This window comes from Eulemur rufifrons, chromosome 28 (genome assembly GCF_041146395.1).
Source record: "Eulemur rufifrons isolate Redbay chromosome 28, OSU_ERuf_1, whole genome shotgun sequence".
Lineage (NCBI taxonomy): Eukaryota > Metazoa > Chordata > Mammalia > Primates > Lemuridae > Eulemur > Eulemur rufifrons.
This window is the reverse complement of record NC_091010.1, coordinates 34,638,163-34,655,000: the sequence shown is the minus strand read 5'-3', so window position 1 is coordinate 34,655,000 and position 16,838 is coordinate 34,638,163. Positions and strand designations below refer to the sequence as shown.

The 16,838-nt window shown below is 31.0% G+C and overlaps 1 protein-coding gene across 17 annotated transcripts in view; it reads right to left on the bottom strand.

The window, feature by feature from the left end:
* Positions 1–16,838, bottom strand: part of PCDH15 (protocadherin related 15) — a 635,722-nt gene that overhangs the window by 48,893 nt on the left and 569,991 nt on the right. For all 17 annotated transcript variants that reach the window (XM_069460690.1, XM_069460691.1, XM_069460687.1 and 14 more), the window contains 2 exons: positions 4,045–4,260; positions 599–687 (listed from right to left, as the gene is read on the bottom strand). In XM_069460690.1, coding sequence (XP_069316791.1) covers positions 599–687; positions 4,045–4,260 — 305 coding nt within the window. The remainder of the gene's footprint in view (positions 1–598; positions 688–4,044; positions 4,261–16,838) is intronic.

Sequence of the window (16,838 nt, the reverse complement as noted above, 5' to 3'; positions counted from 1 at the left end):
TATTAGAGAACAGCAGTTTAATAAATAATCACAATTATATCTGTGTCATCTATAACATCTTCAGCCATGTTCAGTGCACACTGCTGAGAAGGCAGAGGGGCATGCCACATATTTTATAACAATTTTATATATATATATATATATATATATACACATACAGTTTAAATTTTGTCTTAATTTGATTGCAAAAATGTAAGCTCTAGCTATCTAGATACATCACTTATAGAAATAACATATTTCCTGTACTGGCCAGATTGCATTTTGAGTAATGCAGGGCCACAAAAATCAAGGTATATATTTAAATCATGAATGTTATGATTTCTGAGATGCAGCATTTTGAGGTTTCGTTGATGAATCAATTGAAGAATTCTAAATAAGATCTCACATCTATTTTTCATCCTTATTTGAAGATACTCTAAAAATCTTCACATATTTCAAATGAGACTACCTACTTTGGGAAAGGAGTAAGCTAAATTATTATTAAGACACTGTTGTAAAATATGTGTCTAATCTGAACAATGTAATGATTAAAATGACCAACTCAAATTGAAATTATAGTTGTGTGAAAATAAATATATAAGTAAACAAAATCAATTACTCTGTAAGATCTTCTATCTTTTTTTCCACTAGAGTAGGGGGCACATTGGAAACAATGACTTGCATGTCCAGCTGATTGACCACAGAGACCTGCAAGAAGATAAAACAGAATTCAATTAATTTTTACCAAAATTTCTGTAACCAAAAATAACATTATTTCTTCCCTACTACACAGAGACACAGTAGTTTCTAATTTTTAAATTCAGAAGCAAAAGATTTTTTAAGAATTATATAATCTCCACTAGATGTTAGAGAAAAACAGGGACAGATTGAGAATGATAAACTATTTGTTGTTTATCTAGAAGTGAAGAATCCTAAGTGATTTCAACCTATTTTTTGATTTTGTGTTTGCTTTCTTGGTTATCTACTAAGAAATTAAAGGCGGAATTTTTGCTTCTCTTTAATTTGGTTACCAAAGAACATTAAGGACAGTGGAAAATATGTGCTTTAGATTTTACAAATCCCAAGAGATCATTTATTCATTGTGACTAAGCATGTGATATATTAATGGTTAGAATAATTCATTCTATGAGATGATCATATATAGTTTTCATGTCTACTTTAAATTTGTGTAGGTAAAGAAATATATACATAGAAATATAGATATGGGCTAAACTGAGCTAATTTAACAGCTGTTGATGAATATGTCCTATTTATTTAACATTTACAAAATTCTTTCTATGTTTTTATATAAAAAAAAGAATGGACCAGGAAATATAGTGTGGTTACTGAATGAAGTAAAAGGTTGTTTTTTGGGGGGTTTAGTCATTAATTTAAAGTAATACTAATTATGATATTGTGTATGTTTTGGGGGGGTTAGTCATTAATTTAAAATGATACTAATTATGGCATTATGTATGTTTTTGCAGACGTAGCAAGGGTATAGGTTTGAAGAAAGGAGACAGTCGTAATTAGTTAGGGTTATGGTTTTGCTGAGTATAATGTGGGAAAAGAAGGCAAGAAAGTTAATTTTTGTGTGACTGAGTGCTTATTATAATTAATAATGTAGTATAAATCTGGTAAACAAGAAAGAAAGAACATTAGGGTTTTTCATGAGAGAACATGATGGAGGTTAAAAATATGGTAGGCTAATCAGATTGAAGGTCCTGGAGGGAATAAAAGAGTGCTGAATTTAACTGGAAACATTCAATATTAAGGTCAAAGAGTGGGATATTTAAAATGGAAGTTATAGAGGTAATGGCAAAACCAAACATGGTTCTAAGTAGTTGAAACAGGGTGGAGGGCAAAGACCTTGGAGGAAAGACATTCAAGAAATTGTGAGTTCAAAATGTTGAAAGAATCATCTCCGCATCTAATGAAATTGCCAAAAAAATTAAGACAAGAGACTTGTTGGAGACAGTTACAGTAACTCTGGAGCTAAATTCATTGAGCTATGATGGAGAATGACCCAAGGTTTGGGAGATCACAGGGCAATGAGTGATAGAGTCAGATGATGAGAATGAAGGTGGATTCTTAGGAAGGAGAAAGGATTTAGAAGTGACTAGGTTGTACACTAAGGATCCTACTCTGGCAGTGTAGTATGATGATGATGGCAAACAAAAACAGAAAAGAATACAAACAAAAGCCATCATTTCAGATGGCAGCAGTAAAAATAATGTCCCCAGGGTAGACCTAGATTTGACAAAGCAAGAAACTTTTATCTAAATTGAAAAATCTTATCTTCCCCCACCCTTATAAAAATTTTCAATGGCTTCCCATTGGCTTTAGAAAAAAAGTTTAAACTTTTTTCATATGGCTTTCAGCTTTTATATGGACACCTACTTCCATCTCCAGCCCCATTTTCATTCACTTTTCCTCTCACACTGTTTTAGGCTGAGTAAATATCCGTGATTATTCAGACCTGTCATCATCTCTCTTTCTTCTTGGATTTGGCACATGTTGTGCCCTCTGCATAGAACTCTTATTTCTCTCATACCTCCTTTCTCTTGACTGAAAGGATTTCAGAGCTTATCAAAAATATCACTTTGCTGGAATAGCTTCCCTGATGCTCTTAGTTTTCAACAGAATAAAATATATATATTTGTAAACATAACATATTACAATTTCTTTGAATTAAATTTCTTTCTTTGTAAATACATTTTAAATTGCTTTAAAGGTATATTTTTACATTTGGACACAATAAGTATGAAATTCAAATTTAAAAAACCCATACATTTATATTGCTTATGTACATATTATATATAAGTAACATTTAGTAAGTTATATTTTGTTTGTATTGATTTTTATAATATTTAATTACACGTAATGTAGTGATCTTATTATGTAGCAAATAAGCACCACAATGTGAATATTTTAAATGACAGGAAAAGAAACGACATTATCTTATATAAGGTTTACAGATCTTAATTTGATCAAAATCTCTGTCAACCTTAGTATCCTCTATGTGGAAAGTTTCTCAGCTTAGATTGGGCTTTGCTTATTCCATTGCAGCTTTACTGTTACAAATGAGAATGTTGCTAGGGGACTGTTCTGGTCCTCAGACCCACCACAATCATGGTGGCTGGTCTTTACTATTATCTAAGAAAAAAAAAAAAATTGGTCACTGATGTCTGCATGTACGTGAACGTTAAATTTGTCCAGAGAACTAAATAAGGAGAACTGTGAAAAATGATTTATTAAGATGATTAAGATGTAATGAACAAAAGACAAAGTATACTTGATCTGTCTTTATGTGACAAATATTTCCAATAATAATTCTACTTATACTTTGCATTAGATTTATCAGAGAAAAGTCCAAATAACCCATGTGTCCAAGTTAGTAGAGAGTCCGCCAGATATACATTGGTGTTAAATATTTTGAATAAAAAATATCAAACTGCCCTTTGAAATGATCTATCACTGAACTTGTACATAGCTTAAGTGAAAGTTAGAATAGAAAAGTAATATTGACTGTAGCCAAATGTAACTTAGTTAAGGATCATCAATGTCATCAGTGGAGATTTTGATAAAACAAGGAAATCACATATGTTGGAACATAAATTTGCCTCAAAACATTTCCTTTTGTTTTCTCAATTACAAAAGGCTAAAAGTAATTTAAACTGTAATAATTTCATACATTTTGGTTCCTATAGCACAACTCTGTGAAACATTTTGAAATTGTATGTAGCTCTAGCCAACCCTATTAAAAATGAGAGCTGCAAACCAAATATAAACCCAATATTTATAACATTGCTGTCACAATCATATATTTCCCAAAGCTCAAAAAAAAAAAAAAAATTAAGCAATACTATATATGTGTGTGTGCATATGCGTCCGGGTGTGTATTCCTATCCAAAACTATAGTAATTAACAATCTCTATGAAAGTTAGTAACATTTATATTTTTGAAAACCTGTTTTAAATTAATCTTAAAACTTTTTAAACTGAAAACACTGCCCCCTGGCTAGCATTGCAAGTACCTCCCTTTCCTGAAGTCTTATGTACTTACAAGTACATCTGCTTTGCCGCTCAGTCCCTTCCCATAGTTGTCAGTTGCGATAACTTGAAACTTGAAGTAGGATCTCCTCATATTATGGAAGAGCATAGCAGTTTTGATAAGCCCTGTATATGTTTCCACCACAAATCCTTCTTTTCCTTCTTTAATTGGTGGTATTATGAGTCTGTATGCCATGGCACTGTAATTGCCAGTATCTTTATCAGTAGCCTAGGATGGAAAAAAAATGGAGATTATAAATAAGCAGGAAAAAACAACCTTTATTAAAGGGCTTATTTCTGTGTAATACTGATGATGCTTCTTATGTAATAATGACACAATAAAGTGCCTCTAAAAGTTTATTTATTCTGAATATCATTACGTACATTTATAAACCTTGTGCCCACAGTGTTGAATGGTTGTTATGAGAATGAAAATGATTACTTAACTGTGAATAAAGGACATATATGTAATTTTGTATCCTTTAACAAATCTCTCTTTAACTTTCCCTTCCCTCCCCTTCCTAGCCTCTAGTATTCTCTGTTCTACTTTTTACTTCTATGAGATCAACATTTTTTGGCTTCCACATACGGTTGAGAACATGTAGTTTTACTTTCCATTCCTGGCTTCTTTCATTTAACAAAATGTCCCAGATAGGAGGAATATGTTCCAGTGTTCTATACCACTGGAAGACAACTATAGTTAACAATAATATACTATATACTTTCAAATAGCTAGAAGGAGGATATTGAATGTTTCCAACACAAATAAGTGATAAATGTTTGAGATGGATATGCTATTAATAATTACTCTGATCTGATCACTATACATTGCATGCTATCAAAACATCACTATATACCATATGATTATGTACAATTATTACTTGTGAATTTAAAAAAAATTAAAAAGGTCATGGACACTAACAGAGATAATAAATCAAGTTTTAAATTTCTATATCTGATGAGTTCAACTCTGGCTGGTGATCCCAATTAGCTAAAGGATGGGATTGATTGTCCACCTAACGATTGTCTTGGTGTAATAGCTATACACACCATGTGATTGTGTTGTTGATGTAGCATTTGGCCTAAAAGGAATAAACATAAAAGGCTGTAGTAAAATATCTCAAATGAAAATAAGATAAATCAAAGCTCAGAGTAATAACAAATAAATTTAAAGATGCATAAAGAGATCCAAATTAATTAGTGCCATACCATAATTGGAGAGAGTTAGAATACTATGCAACTACCTTTTTAATCAGCCTCTAACCTGATTAACCAGATCTGTATCTGGTGGCAAGTACTTATGATCTATGTGTTAAAATTTCTCGCCATTTAGAATTAAAAAGGGGTAGCTAGTTGCTTAGAATTTTTTCAATTTATTTTTAAATACAGTGGTGACCATAATATATTAGGCTGGCTCTGTTACTTCTACTTAGGGAAAAATTTTCAGAATGCCAGCTTCAGAATTATTTCATAGTGAAATATCTGAAAAACAAATGATGGATAGAAGGGTCTTAGAAGATGTACACAAGGTTAAATATACTTAATTCATGATACCAAATGTGTAAGCTATATATTTTCATTTATCATTATCATTACTATTATTTTCATAATCTGGTTATTCTTACTTTTCCTATGCTATTATTGTTAAGTATCATATAGTAAACATTTATGATTTGCCATGATGATGCTAAGAATTGTACAAAAATAATCTTATCTAACAATAAGAAAAAACTCTATATTGTTTTAATTATACAAATTAGTGCTGTCCAATAGAACTTTCTGAAATGATAGAAATGCTCTAAATCTTTTCTGTTCCATACAGTAGGCACTAGCCATATATGACTAATGAACACTTGATATTAGGCTAATGTGACCAAGAAACTGAAATGTTAATTTGTTCTAATTTTAATTAAATTTAAATAACCAAAGTCTACATAATAAGTGATATAAAGTTGGGATACAAATAGTGACAATAGTAAACAATAGGAAATATGCATTAAGGTACAGTATGACTTAGCTTCAAATTCTCTATAAATTCTGAAGCATTTAAAACATTTCAGGATAATTCTATCTACTTGTTAGAAAAGGCAAATTAAACTAAGCAACCTCGATATTTCATTTCAGGATCAAATATTTCATGAATTTTCCAAGTTAAAATTCTCAGCTATAGAAGAAGACAAACTCAAACTACCAGTTCATAATTTTACATGGTTTATATGGTTTACATCATGGCAGATGTCAGTTTTGGCATTACAGTAATGGTATAATAATTAGATTTCAACATTAGGTCACAGTCTCTCTTAAAGGAAAGAAAAAAGAAATAAAGAAAAACAGCTATTAAAATTTTTATTTTTAAGCTTTGATCCACAGGTTTTTATTCATTTGACAAATGATAACATAAGAAATAAAAACTATATTTCTAACTAAAATTAAAGAAGCATCTCAAGGAATTCAGGACATTTCTTCTACTTACTAACAAGCAAATTTGGGACTGATGTCAAGTAAGTCATATTTGGTTACATATTATTCTCTAACTTGTGGTTAACTTAGGAATTTTCGTGAAACAAAATTTTTTAACTATTAATGTAAGCTTTATGGAGGTATAAAAATATGCAAAAAGTATAAAAATGATAAATGTATAGCTCAACATTTTGCATCATCCACACGTCCACACATAATACAACACATCCACGTGACCAGCATGCACATCAAGAAACAAAAAATTACCCTCATCTCCTAATGTACTTCATATACTTCCAGTCATAATCCATCTCCCTCAGGGAAACCACTATCCTGATCTAACATCATTAATTAGTTATGTCTATTTACTAATTGTATATTGATGGAATTATAGAATATATTCTGTTTTCTGTCTCTGGATTCTTTCATTCAGTTTTGTGTTGTAATATTCTCTTTTTTGAGAGAGGATCTGGCTCTGTCTCCCAGGCTGAAGAGCAGTGGCCCCGAGAGTAGCTCACCACAGACTCTAACTCCTGAGCTCAAGCTATCCACCCACCTCAGCCTCCTAAGTAGCTAGGACTACAGAAATGCACCACAACGCCTGGCTGTTTTGATGTAAGATTCTAAGCATTTATATTTAAAAAAAAATCCTGTATCACAACATAATCCCATTTAGAAAAGTTACCATAAAATCATAGTGATTGCTCGGTATATTAAATTATTGTACACAGTTCTTACCAATTAACTTCCAATTTCAATAAACAAGTAATTTCACTTTACATTATTCCTGGTTTATCAAATTATGATAACTACAAAATGGCCATATTTCATCTTAAAAGATTAAGGTGCTTTTTTCAACATGCCATTGCTAAAACAAATAATCATTTAAAGTAAAAGTTAAAGTTTGGAGTTAATTATTTTCATTTGGATATATCTATTTTCTTTTATGATTTTTTTTCACAGTATGTTTGAAGCAAATAGACAAAAATGAGATATAGTTTTTAAAAATTCTGGACTTTTTATTTATTTATTTATTTATTTTATTTTATTTTATTTTTTTTTTTGAGACAGAGTCTCGCTCTGTTGCCCGGGCTAGAGTGAGTGCCGTGGCGTCAGTTTAGCTCACAGCAACCTCAAACTCCTGGGCTTAAGCGATCCTACTGCCTCAGCCTCCCGAGTAGCTGGGACTACAGGCATGCACCACCATGCCCGGCTAATTTGTTTTCTATATATATTTTTTAGCTGTCCATATAATTTCTTTCTACTTTTAGTAGAGATGGCGTCTCGCTCTTGCTCAGGCTGGTGGACTTTTTAAAAAAATATAAAACCTTACTGTCATATGTATGTTGTATAGTAGTGACTCCCTTTCAATTTCTATTTCTTTGAATGGACATGATACTCAAAGATCTCATTTCAGAAGGTACTCATTGAGTGAGGATGGTTGCCACGATCATTAGCATTTTTTCAAATCTTCCCTCTCCCTGAAGTATGTATACTTGAATATTATAGTACACTAACCAGTGAATGATGAAAATTCCATGAGTGCTATCATTATGAACAATTTAAGGGATTTTCAAGTTTAATTTTGAGTCTGCTCAGTTTACAACAAATATGATTTAGGATTTAAACATATAAGATAAATGACTTTGATTGATACGGAATATATATGTATTATAATCATCCACAGATAATCAGATGTTCTCTATATGATCAGGTACAAGGTATGATATATATAAAAACACACTGGTTCACAACAGAAATATCAATAATAAAATTCAGAGCATAATTTTAAATCTGGGTTAGGATGTGGAAAATAAGTGAGAGTTTCAGCATAGAGTATATACTCTCCCTCTTTGCTCCCATTGCTTCAAAGTTTGTGTCCCTTCTGCTTCACAGAAGTCACAGTCCATCACATTGTTGTCATTTCTTTGCACTTCATGTACTTACCTCTTACTTTTAATAATTTAAAATGTAGTTTTTTGATTGTTTTTGTACTATGTCTTGGAGTGAGGTGGACTTCAAAGTCAGGTGTGACTTTGAAACATAAATCACTCAGAGTTTCGTATTTCTTTATTCATAAAATGAGAATAGCAATGCCCAATAAATATTATTTTTGAATTACAATATTCTGAGAATTCTTCCTACATGCATCAAGGATATGGAACTATAATAACGAATATGCAGGTCAAAACTAAGTGTTATAAACTGAATGTTTGCACTCCTTCAAATTTATATATTGAAACTTAAGCCCCAATGTGAGAGTATTGGTGATTGGGTCTTTAGGAGGTAATTAGGTCATGAGGGCAGATCCCCCACAGATGGATTTAGTGCCTTTATAAAAGAGGCCCTAGAGAGTTCCTTGGCCCCCTTCTGCCACATGAAGACACAGCAGAATGACAGCCATCTATGAACAAGGAAGCCAGCCCTCATTAGACATTGAATATCCTGGCACCTTGATCTTGGGCTGCCTAGACTCCAGAACTGTGAGAAATAAATTCCTCTTGTACATAAGCCATTCAGTGTATTGTATTCTGTTATACCTCCCAGAGTAGACAAGTGAATGCAAGAATTTTAAAAATCTTAGGTGGCTTTCACTTAGATTTTTTTTTCTGTGTAGGGTAAACATAAAATTTAATTTGCTTGGTTTTGAGAATCCAGAGAACAGGAGGCCACGCCCAAAGCCCACTCATGAAAGTATGTCTAATAATATTATTCTTTCCAGAAAGCTAAATTCTCACTGTAAGTATGAATGAGAAATTTACCTCTCCTTCCCAGCTAGCACAGCCTCTGCCACCCCAAAATTGCAAAGAAAACTATCTGGCTTAAATCTTGATATTGAGTGCAGCAGGGAAAAAATTCCATGAAAATCCAGAACTAAACACAAATCTTCATTTTAGTTTATAGCCTTCATTTGCACATCATCAATTTGCCCAACTCAAGGAGAAGTCATAATATTCTGAGTTTGTAAAGTCTAGCAATCTTGAACTCTACCTGAATGAATGGACAAACCACAACCCGAGAATTTATGAAAAGCCATCTTTGACTAACAATGCCCAGCATTCTGACAGAAGCAAGTACTTTTTCAAAAAATTCACCTCCAAACCATGCTTAAAATTATTCTAACAAATAACATTCTAAGAAAGATGAAAAGTTAGATTAAAATAATTCCCAAAACAAATAAGAAATAAAACATCATGAGTTTGTTGAGATAAAAAATGAAATTCATAACCACAAGAAATGTTAGATATTTAAATTAGTAGATACGTAGCATAAAGCAAATATGTTTAATATGTTTCAGTAAATAATGAAGATCTTTAAAATTTGAATCAAAATAAGAATAGTTGAAGACTAAAAGTATTTTAGAAATAAAATGTAAGATAGTAGGAATTAAAAACTCAAAACTGTTAGCTGATCAGGTGTAGCAGACTAGGGAATTAGTGAATTGAATGACAGGGCAAAAGAAATCCAGAAAGCTTCATAGAGTTACAAAGATAAAAAATCTTTTTTAAAAATAAGAGACATAGAATTAAGAATGAAAAAGTAATATCGTTTGGATTTTTGGCCCCTCCAAATCTCATGTTGAAATTTGATCATCTCAGTGTTGAATGTGGGGCCTGGTGGGAAGTGGTGGGGTGATGGAGGTGGATCCCTCATGAATGGCTTGGTGCCTTCCCCACAATAACAAGTGAGTTCTCACTGTATTCCTTCAGGTGAGAGCCGGCTGTTTAAAGGAGCCTGGCACCTCCTTCTCCTCTCCCTTGTTCCTTTTCTTGTCATGGGACAGTCCTGTTCCCCCTTCGCCTTCCATTTTAATTGGAAGCTATCTGAAGCCCTTACCAGAAGCAGATGTTGTCATGATGTTTCTTGTATCATGGCAGAACCGTGAACCAAATAAGTCCCTTTTCTTTATAAATTACTCAGTCTCGGGTATTTTCTTTATAGCAATGCAAAACAGACTAACACAAAAAGTTTGGCAAACAACTGATCAAAATTTCAGAAAGAGAGAAGAGAGAACAGAACAGAATTTTCCACAATTCATAAAAGACAACTACCCACAGATGTAAGAAACCCAATAAACTGCAAACAATGTAAATAACAAGAAACTCACACGTAGTATAGAAACTACAGAATACCCTATACCCCAACCCTAACCCATAAGTGGAGTCTTAAAAGTCGTAGGTGTAGTAGACTGAAAGTTGACATCTCATTAGTAGCATGGAAAAGCATATGATAGGAAAAAAGATATTTTCAAAATGCAGAGAGAAATCACTGTCAATTTAGAATTCCAGACCTAATGAAAATGTCTTTCAAAAACAGCAGTGAAATGAACACATTTTCAGACACTGAAACAGTTTGCCTCGAAAAGAATCCCATGGAAAGCTCAAATTATGTACTTTAAAATGAAAATAATGTGATTCCAAATGGAAAAGCTAAGATTTAGAAAGAAATGGAAAAGCAAAGAAGGTGGTAAATGTGTGAGTAAATCTATATAAGCATTGACTCTACAGCACAGTAGTTATATTGTTGTGTACAGTTTAAAAAAAAAGATAGAGTAAAATATCCAAACATGACAATATATAAATTGGTATGGGAATAACTGGAGTAAAATGTTCTAAAACACTTAATGATGTTCAGGATGAAGAGGACATTAATATTTTTAGGTAAAGCATTTGTGTTACAATTTCTAAGGTAACCCTTACTTAATAGAAATAGAGTATATACTTCTCAAACACACTAAGAAGACATGTGGAAAGAAAAAAAAAACATATCCATCCAAAAGAAAATGGAAAAAAAAGGAGTGAAAAAATATTGAAAAAAAAAATGACCAAGGAAAAACAAATAAAATGACAGGTGGTAAAATCTATTATATCTGTAATTACAGAAAATGTAATTCAGTCTTTCACTTTAAAAGACAGGTTTAATCAGACTGGATAGATTACACTCTACTGTATAAAATACTGTCTCTAAAAGAAGGGAAATGATTAAATAGCCAAAATCCATTTCTATTTTAATTTAGAACTCATTTTCAAATAGCATTCTACCGTTTAGAGGGGAGTGAGGGAAAAACTTCTATGGTAAAATTCTAACAATATTAGAAGTTAGGCCTGATAAACGATGTGTGGCAAAGAAGAACCAATTTGAAAGGAAATTATTTGCTTAAAGTGTCATTAGGGAATTTAAGCATGAATAAAGCAATGTTATGTTAATTCTATAAACTGTTGCAAATATAACCAGTACTGTTTCCTTAAAATTTTGGGAAAATTCACAGAGATTTTCTAGTAAAGGCATAAATAAGTAAAAGTCATAAATCTATTCTATCATTTATTAGCTAGTAATAAGGGGACATCTAACAAGCCTGGTTAATTAAAGTAGTGCCTAAAAATGAAAACTGACTAGCCATGGAAAATCCAAATGAATAAAATTACTAAAGTATCATTGCCATTTTACTTATTCCATCACCTTCTTTACAATAAAAAATTTGTACTGGGTTCACAACATTAATATTTGGGAGAGGTGACCGTGGAAGATTTGATTCACTGGTTTTTATGAGTGTCCCTAGTGAACAAAATAAGAAAAGTTATGTCTGGAGTTGTTTTAAAAGAATAAAAATTAGAAATGAATATTATAATTACACTTGCTGTAATTATATTTTTAAATGAAAGCTTAGATATGTGCAACCACTTACCCATTTCTAAGACCTCATCTGGAATTTTTAATGCACACAGGTGCCCAACATTAAGAGAAAATCACCAAATAATTGCCTCTCTCATACGGGGGAGTAGGTGAGACCATTAATTTTCTAACAGCCTAAATAACTGTTCCTCTCTGTTGCCTAAATGAATACTATGGATGCAGAAATATTAGTGGAATAATTAGTGATGTCCTAAGAACTTTTAAACCCATTAAAGTCCAATAATGCTAACTTTAACTTCAGCTTCTCAATTAGACCCGTTTTAACATTTAATAGCACTGAAGGTTCACTTGCCCAGAAATGAGGTGAAAATGTTTTAGAATGTTGGGTAAAAATATTCAAATCTTACATTTCCAACTACTAAGGTAAGAGTGTCAAGCTGTGTTTGCAAGGGGCAAAAAGAACATAGCTTTAGCTTTGGCAGATTAGAACTACTTTAAGTTTACTCTTATATTTTTAGGAACTAGAAAGAAATCTTCTTTGTCAAGTCTTTAATAAAGACAATATGCTCAGCATATGATAAACTATGAATAAGGAAAATGTCAGGTAGTTTGATGTATTTATAAGGCTATTCAAATCTTTGAGAGAGAGAAGCAGAGAGAGCAAGGAGAAAGGAAACATTTTAAATAAGAAAGCTCAGGGTTTGATTTGTATAAGAATGTCAAAAGCAACCACAGTGTAATGTTAATAATTTCTAATTTCAAAATACCCATTTACTATTTGTAGAATTAAGTAAAAGTCTAATATAATTTTGAGATGTCTTAAAGAGTAAAATACAACTCAGTGGAGATAATAGTATGTATAGACATGCCAATCACAGTTTGAAATACAAAGACCTTTACAGGGCTAGGTTATAGTTAGGATTTGTCTAAGTTTATGCTTAATTTAAAACATGGTACCCAAGATAACAAGATAACATCTATTTGAAAAATTAAAAGAAAGAATCTGAAGAAAAGCAAAATGTTTCTTTTATTATTTTTTAAATTATATATTGCAACAGTCTGTATTATAGAAGGCACAAAATAAGCAATACCTGCATTTGTGTAACGATTGAAGACTTCTCATTTTTATTTTCCTTTTCTTGTAAAATATTTTGGAAAATAAATATTATTACCTCATAAATACAGGTTTTGTTCTTTTCCTCATTATTGCTAACATAATGAGTGATTATAAATTCCTCAATGATGTTTTCAAATGAACTCTGAAATCACTTGTTCTGACTTTTCATCCATGTGGAAAAGAAATAAACTGTGTTCCATTATACAGACATATTATCAAAAGAAAACACATGAACAACTTGAGCCCTCCGTCTGAGAGAGGAAACTAGTTTGCGTGCTGATTTTGAATCACAAAGTATTACCAATTTTTGCCAAAAGCTTACCTATTCTTTCTTAAACTGTTTAAGGATGTTATACCTTTTATAGTAATTCTGTAGTTATATATCCTAAATCCTTCAGCATTTAAATCAAATTAAATGACATGCTCATTATTTCTAACTCCCTGGTTGTTCCTAAGTTACATTAAATTCAATCAATACAAACCAGTTTCTTCTCTTTGACTCCCACCCTCATGTCCCTCTTCTGGCCACCATACATAGTCCTCTTTCTGTATTTTCTTTGCATCATAATGCATCACCACCTATGGATTGAACAGAACTAAAAACCTCAGCATTACTTACTCTATTTATATTTTCCAAAAACCACATTAGTTATTTTTTTTTCTAACAATCTATGTTCTTTCAAGTTTCTGAAACTTTGTACACTTAGTTTCTTCTACCTTATATGAAATGTGCTTTGTCTGCTAGGTCAAATAATATTCACTCCTGGACTATAGTATGGTATAAACACACATACAAATATACACATACACACACACTCTGAATATATGCAATGCTGAATAAAACAATCAAATTTCAGCTTAAATGACCACTTTTCTGAATACCTTCCTGTCTCCCCTATTAGTAGAGTCCTGCTTCCACTTATATGTTTCCAGTATTATATTTTATAACTATATTTTACTATAACATTTGCTATGATTATCTTATAATTATGTCTCCATTACACATTAAATTTGGATTTGCTCATATTTTTGACTGTAGTACCATGTCCAGTAAGTAGTCAAATAATGTTTGGCTGTCTGTTGAAAAATATAGTGGTTTAGATATCAATATTTAGAATTGCCAAAAGTGAGCTCAGTTCTACCACTTATTAGATACATGAGCTTGGGCAAGAAACACTATAGTGTTGAATTCTTCATTTTAAAATGGAAAAAATAGGATATGCTGACTAGGCTGGCAGTGAATATTCACTCAGGTGTTAAATACAGTGCCTGGTACAAAGTAATCTCAATCAAGTTTAGTTATCATTTTCATTTTACTATTGATGTCTTCTCCATGAATAATTTTGTAGCTGCCCAGCTGATTTCTTCTGTTTCTTTCTTTTTTTTTTTTTAATCACTTATTGTACAACAGAAGGTACCTATCAATTTCTACCTTGTTTACTTGGCTGTAAATCATTTGGGAGCAGAATTATTTTCTGATTGATCTCTGTATCTTGTAAGTCTCATTGGCCAGCACCTTGTATGTCGAATGCAATTAAGGAATAAACCTGCCGCTTAGGAAAGTATATTTGTTGATGTCTTTTTAATGAATGCTATATTATTTATTGATAGCAAAGAAAAAGTACCTAAATAAATTTTTTTATTTTGATATTACTGTAATAAGATGCTTATCAGACATTAAACTTACCAATTTAAAAAAGTTATCAAGAAACTACTGGAATATTTAGAAATACAAATTTAATAGATGTTATACATATTACATATAATGAACACTGCACAGTTCATAATATTCAGAGCTCATAAATTTTAAAATTATGTAGCCATAGATTCAATCCATGGGCCCAAAATTTACAATAGAGAATGCTACTTTAATTTAATATATTTAACTGTACAAGTCATTTGACCTAGGGGTAAAATGATTTAATATTTTAAGAATGCAAGTTTTTTAAGGCAAGCTTGATCTTGTATTTATTTTTAATTTAATTATTAATTTTTTATCTTGTATTTTTCCTATCACTTGGTTTCCTAATTGACTAGTAAAATCTATTTTAAAAATAAAAATTTAAATTTAAAGTACAGTATATGACATGTTTTAGAAAAAACGCCCCCTTTCAGTACTAATTTTTCTTAGAACTTACTTTTACTTTCCATCTTTAGATTTAACATGGTAAATTCTTTATTTGTTGGTGAATTTGGGCCATCTTTCTCCATACAGATTTGAGTATTTTTTTAAACACATATATATTTAAATATTGAAAATACTCAAATATGTATGATATATATGTATATAATTTATTTTGAAACACAATAATGTTAAAGAAAAAGTGATGGCATTTTTCATTACTGTAAAATGGTTTCAAATATGAATAGTGTATAAGAAGTCTACTTATTCTTTAACTACTACATTTAACAGAAAAGCAAGGGAAAAGGACAGTAGGGCATTTGAAAATTAAATCTTCTGTATATTCTTTCTCACAATGTTTTATTGCCTGTCGAATACAAAATTAACAAACCAAACAAAAAGCTTTATACGAAAATAAAAACCTTAATCATTGCTTTTATAGAAAAAGAGTATGTCAAGGCAAATAGGATTCAATTTACAAACATTTTACTTTGGAAAATAAATTAATAACTTTTAAAAACATATTGAATATAAAGTGCTATGATGAGACTAAGGATTACTAGAAGAAATGCCTTTTGTTATAGTGACATTAATTATGAAGAAGTCTATATTTACAGATTGGAATGGTTTTATTTACACATGGGACAATGAAATTTGTCACCTTAAATTTAAATAAATTGCAACATTTTCATATAAACAACACATTAAAAAAAGTGGCTCTACTCAATGTCCTTCATTTAAACTGGTGTTGTTTTAAAGTTCTCTTTCTCTTTTTCCCTGTATATGTGTGTGTATGTGTGTAAATATATATATAAACATATTACATATATATACATGCACATATATATGCTTATTTTTTCTATGTATTTTATGTCTGTGAGCGCCAACTACCAAGTTTGCTAAGAAGAAATAGCTGTAACACTAAACTAAAATTTCTATGAAATGATTTTATTGGATGTGATTATACCACCTGAAATTCCAAGATTTCTTATCCATACTCAAGATTTATTGATAAAAATTTCTTAGCTTAGGCATCAGAAAGTGATTGGGCATGACCAAAAATCCTTACGCAAATGGAGCAAACTTAAAAAAATTGAATACAAGTAAAACAGATTATCTTTTGAAGTTCATATCTGATCAACACCATTTTACCAAATTATGGGATATCTAAAACTTTATTTATAATTGTTTAATATATAAAGTGTTTTATTGTTTCTTACTTATTAGATACCAGAAAATGCAAATGAACCAAAGAATATTAAAAACTCCTTAGTTATATTCACTTAGAGGCATTATTAACATCTTGATGTTTGCCATCTTATATATTTTTGACATACATATGCATATATACATACATGTATATGTGTGTTTATTCTTTCTGTAAATCAGTATCATACCATCCTATTGGCCATGTAACCTACTCTTTTTTATTATTACCTCGCCATTAAAAATTTTGCTTAAACTTTTTTCTATT